Source organism: Ananas comosus, linkage group 4 (genome assembly GCF_001540865.1).
Source record: "Ananas comosus cultivar F153 linkage group 4, ASM154086v1, whole genome shotgun sequence".
NCBI lineage: Eukaryota > Viridiplantae > Streptophyta > Magnoliopsida > Poales > Bromeliaceae > Ananas > Ananas comosus.
Window position 1 is genome coordinate 1418598 of NC_033624.1, and position 16588 is coordinate 1435185.

The 16588-nt window shown below is 33.1% G+C and overlaps 2 protein-coding genes across 3 annotated transcripts; both read left to right on the forward strand.

The window, feature by feature from the left end:
- On the forward strand, positions 875–7679 carry LOC109709557 (beta-glucosidase 22). Of its 2 annotated transcripts, XM_020231843.1 has the most exons (13): positions 883–1112; positions 1446–1509; positions 3568–3626; positions 4136–4211; positions 4337–4408; positions 4535–4622; positions 4920–5175; positions 5281–5396; positions 5502–5725; positions 5838–5866; positions 6154–6256; positions 6845–6935; positions 7072–7679. In XM_020231843.1, the coding sequence occupies exons 1-13, from the start codon at positions 975–977 to the stop codon at positions 7298–7300; spliced, it is 1545 nt and encodes a 514-aa protein (XP_020087432.1). In that variant the 5' UTR covers positions 883–974; the 3' UTR covers positions 7301–7679. The 2 variants fall into 2 exon arrangements, with proteins under 2 accessions (XP_020087430.1, XP_020087432.1); XM_020231841.1 differs by having other exon boundaries at positions 875–1112; positions 4920–5396.
- Positions 11663–16536, forward strand: LOC109708480 (probable E3 ubiquitin-protein ligase BAH1-like 1). Its single transcript, XM_020230240.1, has 6 exons — positions 11663–12068; positions 14137–14381; positions 14912–15166; positions 15498–15635; positions 15771–15829; positions 16158–16536. The coding sequence occupies exons 1-6, from the start codon at positions 11855–11857 to the stop codon at positions 16261–16263; spliced, it is 1017 nt and encodes a 338-aa protein (XP_020085829.1). The 5' UTR covers positions 11663–11854; the 3' UTR covers positions 16264–16536.

Here is a 16588-nt window from a genome sequence, read left to right on the forward strand (position 1 = left end):
GAAATGAGTCTAATAATAACAGCAGTAGTACTGGTAATACACCCCATATATTTTAGGACGGAGGTGCCTCTAATTATCACATTAATATTTTAATTTTAAAATGGGTGTAATGTATGGCGTACATTTTAACATTCTCGAATCGAATGATGATTGCTTAAAAAACAACAAACTAAACCGACAAAAGTAAAAAAGGACAGGTGGCGACCGATGATTGGCTTAATAGATTTCCCTGCAGTTGCTTTCTTTTGACGGCCAACATTGCGTGAACATCCCAACCTTGACAACCCAAAACAAAAAAGGAAAAAAAAAAAGAAAGAAAAAAAGAAAAAAAACGACGGACGATTTCTCGCGGCTTCTTTGTTTCCTTTCCCCTCAGTTTTATTTCACGTGGCAGCAACATATTCATGTGTATTTAATGCTAAAAAAATAAAATAAAAATATTTGTACAATGGCTTTTATTATATATTCATGTAGTTTTCTATTGCTAAAACTATTTGTATGCTAATGTTTTGTTTTTCATTAGATCGATCTTTTAGATGATATAGTATTAATTAAAGACTCTCCTAAGTTTTCTTTGTTAAAAGGTAATATGTACACCATTTAATGACATAATTTTCTGTCTAATCATTTATTTTGTTACCTTAATTTGTTTTCTATCCATTTGGTACGGCGATCATCTGATTTCCACGACGCATATTGAGAGGAGGTGCTGAGAGAATTTCCATGCAACATTCAATTTAGTTAGTTTTTTTTTTTTTTTTTTTTTTTTTTCCTTGTAGGTAAAGACTTTTCAAATATTCAAGATGGTGACGTTTGCTAGATTTCACCGTTCACATGTGAATGAAACTTTGTTTTCTTGAATAAAAAAGTATTTAGTGGTTGCATATAAAAGTACACAGGAGCACTCCACACCCTTTTAACCACAAAAAGAGAGAAATCTAGAGAGAGAGAGAGAGAGAGAGAGAGAGAGAGAGATGAGGAGAGTTGTAGCCTCTTTGTTATTCTTGGTGGGGCTCTTGCTCAAGATTATAGAAGGTGGTGGGGCTCTCAAGTTCACAAGAGAGGATTTTCCACAGGACTTTGTTTTTGGAGCAGGAACCTCAGCTTATCAGGTAATCAATCACTTAGTACGTAGTCCTTGTTACATATTAATTAACCATGTTAATTCTTGGCCAACATTTTCTTACCCTTTTCTACTTTACAAGCAAATTAAGTACATATATGCATGGATATATGGGTGATCGAGTAACAATTATTATGAGTCTGTTTGTCTCGACCGGAGCTTTTCTCAAATTGAAGTTTACAGTTTTCGCCGTAAAAACTTTAGTTTAATTTTGTTGACTTTTAAAAACAGGCCAGCTTTAGTTTTCTTTTTCTAGATTAGACAAAAAAGGTACAGAAAAAGAAGGAAAAACAATCTGTAAATTGGTGTTTTTGCTGCATAGGTTGAAGGGGCTGCAGCTGAGGATGGAAGGACTCCAAGTATTTGGGACACATTCACTCATTCAGGTTTGGTTCATTTGTGCCCTTCAACTCTCCAAATTATTAATTGTTGCTATTATTATTGTCACTGCAATATTCACTATTATGATTGCTATTCATGTTATTAATTGTGATGTTGACCTTGTATTAGTTCGGATGATGATCCGAATTTATTTTTGAATATTGTTACTGCACAAAATTGATATAATAAAACAACAAAAAAAATGTTCATTTATTTAATATATTAAAATATGTACTTCCTAGAGAATATCTTCACGGATAAAATTTTTATGGGCATCCCCCCCGAACAACTTATTTGGGGACGATGCCGATGGATGCAGCGTGGTGTGCCAGCGCCCATCGTACAGACAGAAGCGAAAAAAATAAAAATATTTGTGGGCTCTGATTTTTTTTAGAGAGAGAGAAAAAGGGAGGTGAGAGAAAGGGAAGGCCGCGATGGGTGCCGGCAGTTCCATCCCCGAAGAAGTTGTTTGAAAACGGATGCCTATAAAATTTTTGTCCATATCTCCACAATATCATTCACTAAGTACCACAAGGAATAAATTTAAGCACTAGAGACGAGGCAAAAAAACAAAAAAAAAAGAAAAGAAAAGATCAAACGAGATACAGAATATATATATAAATATATATATATATATATATTTCTCCGCCGTTTATAAATAAAAGGTATGTAGATAATATTTAGTAGTTCTTCGTGAAGAGACAAACAATACATAGTATTATATGCTCATCTTTTTATCTGCCTTTTTCCAAACCACATATAATATTATTCTAATTCCATTTTAATTGTTCCATGATGTATGATGTATAATAAGTAAATTATTTCATATATATTTATTTAAGCGCTAGTTCTCTAATTAGAACTAGTTAAAGATTCTTAGACCCATCTCCAATATAATATCATATTAAATAATTATTTGTCTCTAACAACTTAAGCCATAAAGTGTGGAATGGTTCATAAATTAGTCGATTATTTACTAGTCAATTATGAACTAGCGAAACATGCGATACAATATTTAATTTGGTTACTTCACTAGCACGTTCTTCAATAATTACTATATAATAGTTAAATTAAATCAGAATCAAAAAAATTCTGAACTAGTGAAACATGTGATTAGTATATATATATACTAGTTAAATTAAATCAAAATCAAGTATAAATGCAGTAACATTACTTTGACACCTTCAAAATTTGAAGTAACTCTCTCTGTATATAAAGTATAGTAATACTAAACCTTTTAATTAGCTCGACTAAGAGGATTAAATTTAGAACTAAAATAGTTATAAAATGGATGACCTCGAGGGTGCGTTTGGTTCGTATTATGAAAGATTACTAGGAATAAAAGATATCCGAGAATCTTATTCCTATTCATCCTATTACTAAAAATGTAAAATTTCTGTATTTGGTTCGCACGGTAATATTAATTAGTTATGTTATTTAATATTACAAAAAATATACAATTAATTTATTTATTATTTATTTAATTAATTTTAGATAATGTTATCAAAAGTTTCAACATCTTTTTAGAAAAAAGGGAGAGAGAGTATAAGTTAGAGAGAGAGAGAGCATAATTAAAAAAATAGAAAGAAAAATATAATCGAAATTAGAGGGAGTGAGAGAGTTGAAATTTTAGAGAGAGAGAGAGAAAGCTTAGTTTAGAAAGAGAAAAAAAAGTTGAATTTTCGAGAGAAAAATAAGTTTGTAGAGAGATATAAGGTTAGAGTGTAAAGAAAAATAATATCAATTAGCCTGCGGGTAGGAAGAAAGAAAGAGATTAAACATATTATGATTATCCCAATTTATTAATATGAGAATACTCATCCTCTCTCAAGGGAATGAGATTAGTACTTTGGGGTGAATCTTATTCCCAAGTGAATCCAATATTATCAACTAGATTACTTAGTGCATTTAGCCAAATACCGTTTTATTTTTTTTATTTTCATTGAATTATTAGGAATATTTAAAAGATAGCACGAACCAAACGCACCCCGAGAGTTACGCACCATACTTTTCCAATTTTAGAATCATACAGTTGATTAGTCGCTTGTGTTTGCACGTGACAGGGAGGATGCTGGACAAGAGCACAGGTGACGTGGCAGCTGATGGGTACCACAAATACAAGGTATACGTACACAAACTAAAAATTGGTGGTGGCAAAAGTTCATCAACCTTTGATCACGACCGTTCGTTCATCCTTGCGTATTGCATGTTCAATTTTGGTATTTTATCCCCGTAATTTCGTCACTGCTTACGCCCATCGCCCCATGCATATATAAATAATGTATCCTCCCAAGTCCCGGCCTCGTATAAATCCCAGAAAAGTGACACTGACCCACTTCTGGAAAAGATTAAATAGGACAAAAAAAAAAAAGTAGATACAACAAGTGTTTGAATTCAAACATTAAAAACAAAATATTGAGGAGTAAATCTTCTCATGCCATTCTTTTTTTTCTTTTTTTTTTTTCGTTCAAGTGACGAACGTACTAACAAATAAATTTTTTTTTATCATGAATACGTGTATAGTAATTACTTTGAATGAAATAATGGGTCATAATTTTAGATCAGTTACGTATTTTTCCGATTTGATCAGTTGTATGTATTTAAGCTCAATCAGTGGCTAATTTCATGCAGGAAGATGTGAAGCTAATCCATGATACAAACTTGGAGGCCTACAGATTCTCCATATCCTGGCCAAGGCTTATTCCAAGTACCATGAATTAATTATTACTAGTTTCTCTCCCTTTTGTTTTAATTGTTACATAGCAATTAATGAACATTAATTAATGGCAAGAGCTTGATGTTGCTAATCATATAATTTTGCTGCTTAATTAGATGGAAGAGGGCCTGTGAATCCAAAAGCACTGGAATATTACAACAATCTCATCAATGGGCTAGTAAAATATGGTTAGTGCTTGATTTATGTGCATAATTTTGATTTTTTTCTTTTTTTTGCAAGTGATTCTTATCCTGGTTATCTTTTTATCATCTCAATTTACTCTCTTTTTTTTCTTTTCCGTGTGATTTTTAAAGGAATTCAGATACATGTTACACTCTATCATTTGGATCTTCCTCAAGCACTTGAAGATGAGTATGGAGGATGGGTGAGCCCGAGGATCGTGTAATTACTAAACTTACCAACACAATTTTTAAGACAAGTTTTCGTACGAAATATTTTACGAACACCCCTCTATTCCTGTTCTGCTCACAAATCACACAATGATTTTCGTCAGGATTGCATAAGTAGTATTCTGTTAAGTGGCATAATGTTCTGTCGAAAACCTTACAAGTTTCTGTGAATTTCTGACAGAAGTTTCAGAAATAAAAAAAAAGACATCAGTTGAGGGGTTCAAATCCGAAAGAGCAAGTGATTTTCTTATAAGGCCTTCTTCTGATCCTTTCAATGTTTTGAATTCAGGGACGATTTCATGGCGTATGCAGATGTATGCTTCAGGGAATTCGGCGACAGGGTTTCCCACTGGACCCCTCTTGTAGAGCCTAATGTTAACGCAATGGCGAGCTACGACAGCGGAGCGTTCCCGCCTAATCATTGTTCGTATCCATTTGGACTCAATTGCACAGTTGGCAATTCCACTGTGGAACCATATATAGTAGGCCATAATTCCCTGCTAGCGCATGCATCAGTTGTTAGATTATACAGGGAAAAGTATCAGGTGAGTTTATTTTGTTGCTATCTTTTTAGGTTTGTTCCATGTAATGTATCTTATTGTCTTCAGTTGGAGTCTACTGCTAATTATTGGGTCAATACTGGGTTACAGGGTGTGCAAAATGGAGTTGTAGGCGCAAATGTATACACCTTCTGGTGTTATCCATTTTCGAACTCTGCTGCAGATATTGCAGCAACTCAAAGATCTATGGACTTTATGGTGGGTTGGTAAGTATATTTTCTATCCAAAATGCTGTAATTAACACAAAATCTGATTGTAGTAATATGACAGTAACATACCATAGTATAGTATAACAAACTATCCGAATTCAGGATCATACATCCATTGGTGTTCGGAGACTACCCGGAGGTGATGAAGAAGAACGCGGGCTCGAGGATTCCGTCATTCACCAAAAGCCAATCTGAATTAGTCAAGGGTGCATTCGATTTTCTCGGAATAAATCACTACACTTCGATATATGTTAGTGACAACTCAAATAACGTTCCCAAGACCGGCCTTCGAGACTTCAATGCTGATATGTTTGCTACATTCAGAGGTCGGATTCTTCCACCCCCCCTTTTTTTTTCCCCTCCCCCTTTGTTTCTGATATTGAGAAATGATAAAAATTGGTTATGAAATGTTTAATCGCATTCGATGCTGTTTTGCAGTTACTAGAGATGACCCACCAGCAGGCAAGGTAAATTTTCAGATTCTGCGGCAATTTGAAAGAATGATTAAATTTTCAGTTTGGTTCGCATTTTGATACAATCACATCCTTTTTGTTACTAAATTTGATTTAAATGCTCTAGTAATTGCAGCACAAGAAGTCGGAATTTAATCTGGTTACATTGTAACTAGATGATGATACATGGATATCTCCATTTTAGCTTGGGCCAAACTGAAACTACTAAATTTACACTTTAAAAGAGCTAGATTTTAAAGGTTTTTTGGACATTGGCTAACATTAGTTTTTCGATGGAGTAGTTTGTTCCGACGCGCATGCAGATCGACCCTGCTGGGTTGCAGTATATGCTGGAGTATATCAAAGAAGTTTACGGCAATCCTCCTGTTTATATCCAAGAAAATGGCAAGTCTTTTTTCATTTAATCAGCGTAGTACTTAACCTTTATGTTAATTTTAAGCGACGATCATCATGTTCTGAGTAGTTCAACAAAAAATTCTTAATTAATTACCATTTCAACCGTATATTTAGAATATTTAAGAAATATCTTCGTCTCCGCTGCTCAGCAAACTAGCTCTTTTTAATTCGAATGATGATCCTTTAGTAGCAACATTACTAACAGTGAATATAATGATCGCAACAGTGAATATAATGATCGCAACTAATCATCTGAGACATTACTATTCATCTGCAACTTAATCAGATCCACAATGTTTGTGCAATGAACAATCCATATATAATTAGGCAAATTTTCATATTCGCCGTCTAATACATTGAACACCACAAATATCAATTGAGTATTGTAATTTGCTCAATGTAATGGCCCATAGATTGAATACCAATATCAACCGCTTGTTATAACATCTGATATTTGCATTTCATTGCCGAAGCAACCATTATTGCTTGTAAATTGAATATGTAGTAGTACTATTCCTATTCCTATAACTGATTTTTTTCCTCCCTTTTCTTTTTCTCCTCATTGTGCATCACCAGGTTATGGCCAAAAAGCCAATGACACTATACATGACGCCGAGAGGGTCGATTACTTAAGCGGTTACATGGGAAGCATGCTAAGTGCAATCAAGTAATGCTTCTTTCCTATTTATTTCGTGCGCTATTTAACGAAGTAGAGCTAGGAATGTTCATGCTACTTGAAGTAAAGCAATCCTTATCACTACCCTTTACTTGTTTTTTCTTTTAACCTCTTTATTTGATTGTAGGAATGGAGCGAATGTGAAAGGATACTTCGTGTGGTCGTTCTTGGACGTCTTCGAAGTATTGGCGGGGTATCAAAGCCGCTACGGACTCTACTATGTTGATTTTGAGGACGAGAATCGTACGAGGACGCCGAAGCTCTCCGCTTATTGGTACTCCAACTTCTTGAAGAAGAAACTTTTAAAGAACAGTAAGAGGAGGTCCAAATATGCAGCAATTTTGGCCGAGCAATGAACCTGCTAAAAGATATCCTACTCAAATGGTACAGTACTCATTGTGATCTTACAGCAGATGATTTTATGTGATATGAGATCTTACTTAGAACATAGCAATAATCCAAGTTATGAGGCTTGCATGGTGGCAATACATTTATAAATGGTGTCACCTAAGTATACTCCTTTCAATGTTTTTTTAAGATTATTTGCTACCAAATGATGAAAAAAAGACCATTAGCAACATGTACTAAGGAAAAATAGACCCTCTCAAGGAACAGTTTGTTTGCATCATCTAGAAATTTCTTGTAGAAGCTTTGTTCACTGCTGTATAAATAAGAGAACTGTATCACAGACAATGAAAAGAGAATGTAAAAGAAAATTTTGTTTTTGTGACTTGAGAATAATTTCACAACAAATTTAGTGCTATACCCTCTGTTTGATGTGCATTTATTTTATAAATTATCTTATCCTCATGCTCACGCCTTTTGACTTTGTGTTGCAAGTAGAATTTTTGTAAAAAAAATGGTCTAGTCAAGTAGATTGTGTAATAGAAAAGATTTAATCATCATTTGATCTGCCATTGAGTCATAATCACTTAATAAAGTAAAACCTTATAATGCATTTTTGACGTTTTTAACTTATGAAATAACTTCTCTATTCTCAAAATTAGCAATTTTTTCACTAATTGGAACCTCATATTTTGAATCACAATCATTTAATATCATTTAATAAGAGTTTGTACGGCACCTAGTCATCAGACGCATTTTTATCTTGCAATATTTCATTTTTTATCTGGATAAACGATTGAGTCTCTTTTCATGCATTTCTTTGGACCTCCAAGGGTACTGCATTCCATTTGGCATTATCCAAACGTTTATTACTCGAGATGGAATATGGAATGTTCAATTGACTCTTTAAAAATCTCTTTAGAAGAAGCGTACAAAACTTATACGTTACATTTCGTGTCGCGCAAGTTATTACCAACCCGTTAGCAATAATAATTCGTTGGGCTCAAATCACCAGCCTAAAATGCTGAAGTCCGGTTATTATTACTAGTATGTATGCCTTATACATTTTAATCAAAATCAATTTTTTACTCGATCTGGAATTATCGGGGCACGATGTGAGATTCTAGAGGTGGCTCCTACCGAGGTTCAAGAGGTGACTCTCATCAAACCGTTTGGTGTAGCATTTTATCCCGCATAGCATTTAGCTTTCACATTTCCGGCTGGTATTCGTCTTTGATATTAATTGTAACGACTCGACCCGCTAGCAATAACAACTCGTTGGGCTCAAACCACAGTCCTAAAATATTTAAGTCCAGTTATTATTACTAGGGTATAGACTTCATATAATCTAATCAGGATTAATTTTCCACCCGATGTAGACTATTAGGGTGTTACACAAAACATCCAAACAATCCCAATACGTTGATCCGAATTTGTAAACAAACAGAAGTTACAAGCGCACTTCCATTAATTGTTGCCATTTCAAACTTAATAGTGGATCCAACAAGTTAACAAAACTATCCACCACCAAAAGTTTTCCACTTTAAATATTCTCTTTCCAATTTCAATGGTGGTTGTTGGCCACCAGAAATAAAGTGGCAGACAATTGCTTACAACTTTTTTTTTTTTTTTTTAACCCACCCTTGAGAATGAGCAATAAGCCACTGGTTTTGACAACCAATAATACCAGCTACTTATCGATCATCTTTAAAGCAAATGACAAAGAGTTTGGTGATTGGTATTCGAAATTTCAAGTTCGAATTCTAATTGATTTATATTTTCAGCTAAGTTTATTTCTAAATGAAATAAATAAAACAAACAACGTGCTGTCTATCTCTAAAAATAATAATAATAATAATACGAGCTACTTTTATTCCCATGGAGAGCTAAAAGAAGCTGATTTAGTAAACATTTACATCATTATGTAGATAAAAAGATAAACGACTAGATTTTGAGTGAGAACTAAAATCTATATCCCATCATATAATGTAAAACTACTTTTTTTTTTGAGAGATAGATATCACATTATTCGTTTCGTTTATTTTATTTAGAAATAAACTTAGTTGGAAATATGAATCAACTAGGATTTGAATTTGAAATCTCGGGTACTAACTATTTTTTTTTGTTGAGAGAGATGGGTATCAAGTACTATTTTTTTTTGTGAGAGATAGGTAGCACGCTACATGCTACGTTTATTTTATTTAGAAATAAACTTAGCTGAAAATGTGAATTAAGTAGGATTCGAACTTGGGTCTCGGATACCAACCACCAAACCCTTTATCACTTGCTATAGTACCAACTACTGTTGTTCTCAAAAGAATCGTGTATTCATGACATTTTGATAAGTTCAAGATGAAAACTAGTGCGATTCAAATTCCACACCTCTTACTTTGATGTAAGGTTAAATAATATGATAAAATAATTATTATTCTCTAAAAATTTATGTATTTATAAAATAATATTTTTTAATATTATATATCTTAACTGAAAAAGGAAAAAACAATCTCTCCCCACTAGAATTTGTCTGAAAGAGTCCAAACGTGCATTTCCGTAGTTGGAAAGTAAAAGTTGGATTGTGGCTGCAGCTTCCTCGTGACGCAATTAATTCGAAAGCGTCCAAATTACGTCCCCAGGTTCATAGATTATCTAACACGCTTGTACGTAGAAAATATATAAAGAGTTTTTCTTGATTTTCTCTTTTATATTTCCGTAACCATGTGTTCAAAATTGATGAAAAATACTATTTGTACACTCTAAGAAGGATTGTAAATCTAACACTCTTTATTTTTAAAATTTACAAAAATTTAAATAATTTTTTAGTAAAAATTTTAAAACATCAATATGACGATGTACTGACACAAATAAAGTAACTAATATTTAATATTTAATATTTAAAACGGGTTACTATAATGCTGTTTTATCCTTTATTTATTCTTATTTTATCCAGTCTTATCCAACCAACCGAGGCAAGGGCATTACTTGCTTGCAATTAGATCCACAAAAACGCATTCAACTTCGTTTGCCAAATCATTCGGATCTGTTTGTTTATATGTAACTAAATTTTTAAATTTAAAATAACTTTCAGTTGAATCAAATCTCAAGTAAAATTTATTATTTTTTGACCGTTGTTTATTTGATAAAAACTCAAGAACTTATAACTACAGGAATTCAAATTTTTATTTATTTTATGAAATATTTTCACACTAACATATTAGAGGACAGATTATATTTTATTTTCTTTTATCTCTTTATTCTGTGTAATTAATTTCACTATTATTTAGGACGAAATTATTTATAATATTTTAAAAAGTAAATTTATAAGTAAATTTAATTTACTGAAACAAACATGTTTTTGACAATTCGAATTTATGAGCAATATCAATTTATGAATCGCATAAAATATTTTACAAAAATTGTATGATATTATTCCTGTTTAAGTAACCTTCCAAGTTCCTGCTTTTAAAACAACACCCATCCTTTTCGGCAACTGCTCAGGTGGTTTCCACGTCCCCAGTGTTGGGAAGCTGTTGCCTACACCAGTTGTATCCTTACATCTTATACACCACACTTACTATTTTAATATTTATAAATTTAATTTGATGAATATGAATTGCAAAAATTTGTAAAGGCTATGTATTGAGTAGTCTCAGAGATTAATAGAAATATATCAGGCTTAGTTTCGTATTGGGGTCTAGTGTTAATTTTTATATATTTCGATGAGACCGCAAAAAATATATCATAACCGATTTACCGCGATATGCGGAATGCAACATTACGCACGTAAATAAATATAATATTTTTCTATCATACTTTCTCATCGCACATAACATAATCTCTCTACAATTCCAAACGAAGCCTTATTCAGTTCAGAAAAAAATTAAATAATTAAAAACATAATAAAATATATTTAGTTTTCAAGACCTCTATTTTAGCAGAGATTGCATGCACCAGCTCTGTACGTATGTCATATACACTACATTTTATTTTTTATTATAAATACATTAATATCATCTATAACATATATAAAGTCTATATATCAATATCACAAAGTTTTAAAAATCCCTGCAAAAACTATCATTATTCAATTTGCAACAGTATATATAATGTTCATTTATTTATATATTATATTTTTTTGAGAATGTCATATGAAATATACTCTCACATGCAAATAATTGCTCCTATATACATTAGAATATATGGAATGCGGTGCATGGTGCACCGGGCGTAGGCAAAATTTCTCCGCGTGTCCTCATCGTCGCCCACGCCTCGATAGGATCGCCCCAGAAAAAGTCTCCCTCACCACCCCCAAAATTTATCCCAATTCATATAAAAGCCCTTTCCATTTATTCCGCATATCGAAATTTGTCTCCTTTTATTTTATTATTATTATTCCAATTTCCAACAACGTCTCTCTCTCTCTCTCTCTATAAATATATACCCATCTCGAGTATATTTTCGATTTATAGAAAAAAAAATTATATAATAGTAATATAGAATCCCCGTAACGGGATCTTGTTCCGTTGTCTTTTTCGTCGAAATTCGAATTTTTTTTAGGGTTTTTGGAGATGAAATTTGCGAAGAAGTACGAGGAGTACATGCAGGGGAGGGAGAAGGAGCTCCCCGTTGTTGGATTGAAGAAGCTTAAGAAGATGCTCAAGAGGTGTAGGAGGGAGCTCCAAACCCACCAAGAAGAGGGAGAGGAGGAGAGAGGTGGAGGGGTAAATTGTAGAAGTGGTGGGGTTGGATCTGATGGTGTTGGGTGCCCCGGACATTGCCCAGGTATTGGAAATTTTTGGGGATTTTTTTGGTGTTTTCTTTTTTGTTTGATATGATTGGAAAAGATTTGATTTTGTTTGTGGGTTTCTTCTCTTTTTTTTTTTTTTTTTCATCTCGAAGTTNATGCCCTATTTTGTTCGTGTGATTTAAGGGGCCTATTTACTCTTTTTTTTCTTAAAAAAAGAACATATCATTTTAGTTTATGGAAGCCCTTTTTCTCTTCCTATGTTTGGGTGGTAATTTTTGTTTTTTTTTTTTTTTCTTTGGGTTTTGTCCCTCCTACATTTCCCTTTCCACTATAAACAATAAGGCCTTTTGCTTTTATTATTATTATTATTATTATTATTATTATTATGATTCTTTCGTGCATGATCATTTAAAAGGATATACCTTTGCTTTTATCATAATAAGAAAGAATATAAAAGAGAAGGAATTTTTATGACATTTTTTTAAACTTTTTTCCAAGAGAATTCTGAATTTATATTTTTATGCTATGTAGATAATGATTTATACTAAATTCACAACCTATAATTTCTATAACCCTAATCACCTCATTTTGTGATGCTTAGTTCATTGATCACCTCATTTTATTCAATGATCTTTGAGTTGTAAATCACCTTGTCTATTATAGTTCACAAAAAAAAAAAAGAAAGAGAGATTTACGAGATGTATTAACAACTAATTTTCTATTTTTAGCTTTACTTTTAGCTGTAATGATTCTCTTTCGTATCAGTTTGAAAAGAAAAACGAAATAATACATATATATATATATATATATATATATATATATATATATATATATATATGTATTATTTTAGCTGAAGTATAGAGTGATATTTGGTTCATCTCACTATGTTCATCTCCCTCCACTTGAATGTAAAAGTAAAGAAGATAATTTAAATCCATAAATTTACATATCATTTTCTCTTCTACTGTTTGCAGATAAGCATACACACAAACTGTTCCTTTTGTTTTCCATCATTACAATTAAAAAAAGATAATTCCCTGTTTCCAACTAATATCTTACTTATGTCAACTCATGATCTTACTTATGTCAACTCATGGACTTGTTCTTCTTTCTTGATTATTGATAGAGCCAACAATAATTTAAAGTAACCAAATACCTTACCCACTGTTACCCCCCTACATTTTTTTAGGCACTAGGAGAGCTCAGAGCTTTCATTATTAAATTTGGGTGAAGTCATACTGAAAACAAAAGAAAATTAAGATAACACACTTTTTAAGCTTATGTCGTTTTCCGTAGATTCCAAATTACCATCTTTCTAATTTTTTTTTTTCAACAAGTAAACTATAGATATTTCGCTGTCATGTTTAGTTCAATTCCAGTTAGTTAGTATTGAAGAAACTGGATCATGTCTCAACCAACTAATGCATGCAGCATGCCCCACTGTACTACCAATAGTTATAAAACTGCCATATTGCTTTTCTTCAAGCTTTTCTCTGTTCCTTTTCATTCTTTTGGTTTGATCCATAACAAAACCTTAGATTTCGTAGATCGCAAACGAGTTTGACATATCATTATAGATGCTTTTAACCTATGTAAAGATTAAATTGCTCTTTATTAGCGATTACATCGTGCTATTGTATGGTTTTATATGTCCAGATGTTGTCTTGTAAACTTCTAATGGTTAAATCTGGAAAAGAAGAACTTAAATTTCAGCCAGAAGAACTGAAAAGGAAAAGGATTTTATAGAGGTATTGGTTGATGTGGGATAAGCTTGTTTGGAAGTATTTAAAACTTTGTACTGGATTGAGATAGATTCCTACTTAATTATGAGCACACTTCTAAAAGAAAGATGATTGGTTTATCATGTTCTTAATATGGTCTTGATGTGTTGATTAATAGAGTTCATGATTTCTCGGCCTTGAATCACATTTAGTTGCATCTTTCGCTCTTTTTGCCATCTTCTTCCTCAAGTCTTTTTTCTACTCCTCTCTTTCAGTTCTCTCTTCCTTTACTACCTACCAGCCTATCCTCCAATGATTCATCTCATTTGTTTACTTTTTTCGCTAATTTTGTTCTTCACTTGTTTTGTTGATTAACATGCAGTGTGTGATGGAACTTTCTTTCCCTCCCTTCTCAACGAGATGTCGGCTGTTGTCGGTTGCTTTAACGAGCGTGCGAAGAACTTGCTCGAATTGCACTTAGCATCCGGCTTTCGAAAGTACGTTCTATGGTTCAGAAGCAAGTCTCACCGAAATCATGGAACAATGGTCCAAGAAGGCAAAGACTTGGTCACCTATGCAATTATTAACTCAATTGCCATGAGGAAAATTTTGAAGAAGTATGACAAAGTATGCTCCTTCACTCTTTTGCTCAAATTTCATTGCCTTCTTCGAGCTAGCTTATGGAATGGCTTCTTTGCTCCAAAAAAGCAGTGGCTAAGAGTTTGGCAAATGAAAATTCCTAAGCTTTTGTTGTGGCAAGAAACTACAATAAGTTTTTGGACTGTAAAAGTAGAAGCTTCAATTTAAAACTTTTACTGTAATGAAAAGATGTTTGGCAAAGTTTACTACATGTTTGGTTCTTCTTTTGTTGCTGCTTTTTCTGCAAGAACCTCTAGTAAAGCAATTGACAAAAAGAATAGTTTAAAACCTCCCTCGTTGTGTGAAGCAAGAACATGATTCCAAACCTCAAAAGCAAAGCTTCAACGTAAAGCTTCTGCTGTTGCTATAGAGAAAAGCTATTGGGACGATTTTACATATATTGCTTCTTCTACTCACACTACTCAAATGACTCGTAATCTAACAACACTATGCTTCTTTGAACATCTCTGTAGTTTTTATTCAATGGCTTCTACTTAATAAGGTTATTCATTTTACAGATTCATTACTCAAAGCAAGGGCAGGCATTTAAAGCAAAAGCTCAAAGCCTGCACATTGAGATCCTTCAATCGCCATGGCTCTGTGAGTTGATGGCCTTCTATATCAACTTGAGGCAAAGCAAGACCAATAACAAGGCGGTCATGGAGCTTTTTGGTGATTGCTCACTCACTTTCGATGGTGAGAAGCCCATTTTATCTTGCAACCTTTTTGACTCTATGAAGGTGGAGATCGACTTGACATGCTCCATTTGTTTGGTAAGTTTTTCCTTTGTTTTTTCTGTTTTTGAGGTAGATATACCTCTCTTTTCTTGCTAGACTATGTATTTTTCGTTAGTAAAATATAGAAGCCCCTAGCTTTAGATGACTTGCTAATGTAAATAATATCGCACTTTACTTAGATTATGTGCTTTTTCATTCCTTAGGTTGTTCTTATTAGTACAAATTGCATGTGAATTTACTTTGTCTAGTGATAATTAGTCCAAGAACATTTTTTGTGGCAATGTTTAACACAGGACTTGTCAATTGTTTCTGAGTAAGTTCCAAATTTGCTTGATTATACCATGGTTTTGATTTCTTCTTATTACAGGAAACCGTATTTGATCCTGTTTCTCTCACTTGTGGCCATATATTCTGCTATATGTGCTGTTGTTCTGCTGCATCTGTAACTATTGTTGATGGGTTAAAGGTCGCAGATCCGAAAGAGAAATGTCCACTATGCAGACGTGTATGCCCCTTTCCCGAATTTTCTCTTTTTATCCTAGTAATTTTTTTTCCTGTTGTGTACAAAATACAGGTTTATTTGATTATTATGAAACATTTTTATGCGCATTATGTGATGAATCTTGATATTAAATAACAGGAAGGAGTATACGCAGGTGCTGTACATTTAGACGAGCTAAACATTTTGTTAAGACACAGGTATATTTTCACTTACAAGTATTCATTCTTCTTAGAAAAAATAGACAATTTGTGCATATATTCCCCAACTATAGGTCTTTTAGAAACAGGTTCCTGGACTTAAAAGTTCTAGTTAATACCCTGTGCTGCCATGTTTTTTGGTTTTAGAATATTAAATAAGGGTCTGTCAGAGCTTACTGATTTTAGTTAAATGAGTTAATTGAAAGGTTCAAATCCAAAAGAATAAAAATCAAGGACCTATTTCAAAATGATCTGTAATCTGTAGGTTGTTTCAAAATGACCGATAATTACTTTATTGAACATTTTCTTACATTTTGTTTGCTAATAGCTGCCCGGATTACTGGGAGCAGCGGCTTCAGACTGAAAGAGTCGAGCGGATTCGTCAGGCCAAGGAACACTGGGAATCGCAATGCCGAGCTTTCATGGGTATCTAAGAGAAATCAACCTTGTTGCTTTTGTTTAGCATATTTGCTACTCTTTTCTTTAGCATAAAAATAAAAAAAGAGGGAATCATTAGCCATTGTGTTTCAAATTCATGAACAATTATCCAGGTGATTTGCTGCGCCTTTTTGTAATAAATAACTGTTGGTGTAGTTGTCGTCTTCATGGAAAAGTGACACTATGTAGCTGTCGATGATTTTCTATTTCTTTCCACAGAATCTATGATGCTTTGTATGTCACCATTCTATTAAGCCTGGTTCTGTTTACTGATTTGTCGGGCGAAATTTTGTCATGGTTTTCTTAATAAGGCAATGACTC

Coding starts and splice junctions, on each gene's coding strand:
- LOC109709557 (XM_020231841.1), top strand. CDS start 975: ATGAGGAGAGTTGTAGCCTCTTTGTTATTCTTGGTGGGGCTCTTGCTC. Junction 1,113..1,445: donor CAGGAACCTCAGCTTATCAG/GTAATCAATCAC, acceptor TTTGCTGCATAG/GTTGAAGGGGCTGCAGCTGA. Junction 5,867..6,153: donor ATGACCCACCAGCAGGCAAG/GTAAATTTTCAG, acceptor TCGATGGAGTAG/TTTGTTCCGACGCGCATGCA.
- LOC109708480 (XM_020230240.1), top strand. CDS start 11,855: ATGAAATTTGCGAAGAAGTACGAGGAGTACATGCAGGGGAGGGAGAAG. Junction 12,069..14,136: donor GTGCCCCGGACATTGCCCAG/GTATTGGAAATT, acceptor ATTAACATGCAG/TGTGTGATGGAACTTTCTTT. Junction 14,382..14,911: donor TTTTGAAGAAGTATGACAAA/GTATGCTCCTTC, acceptor TTCATTTTACAG/ATTCATTACTCAAAGCAAGG.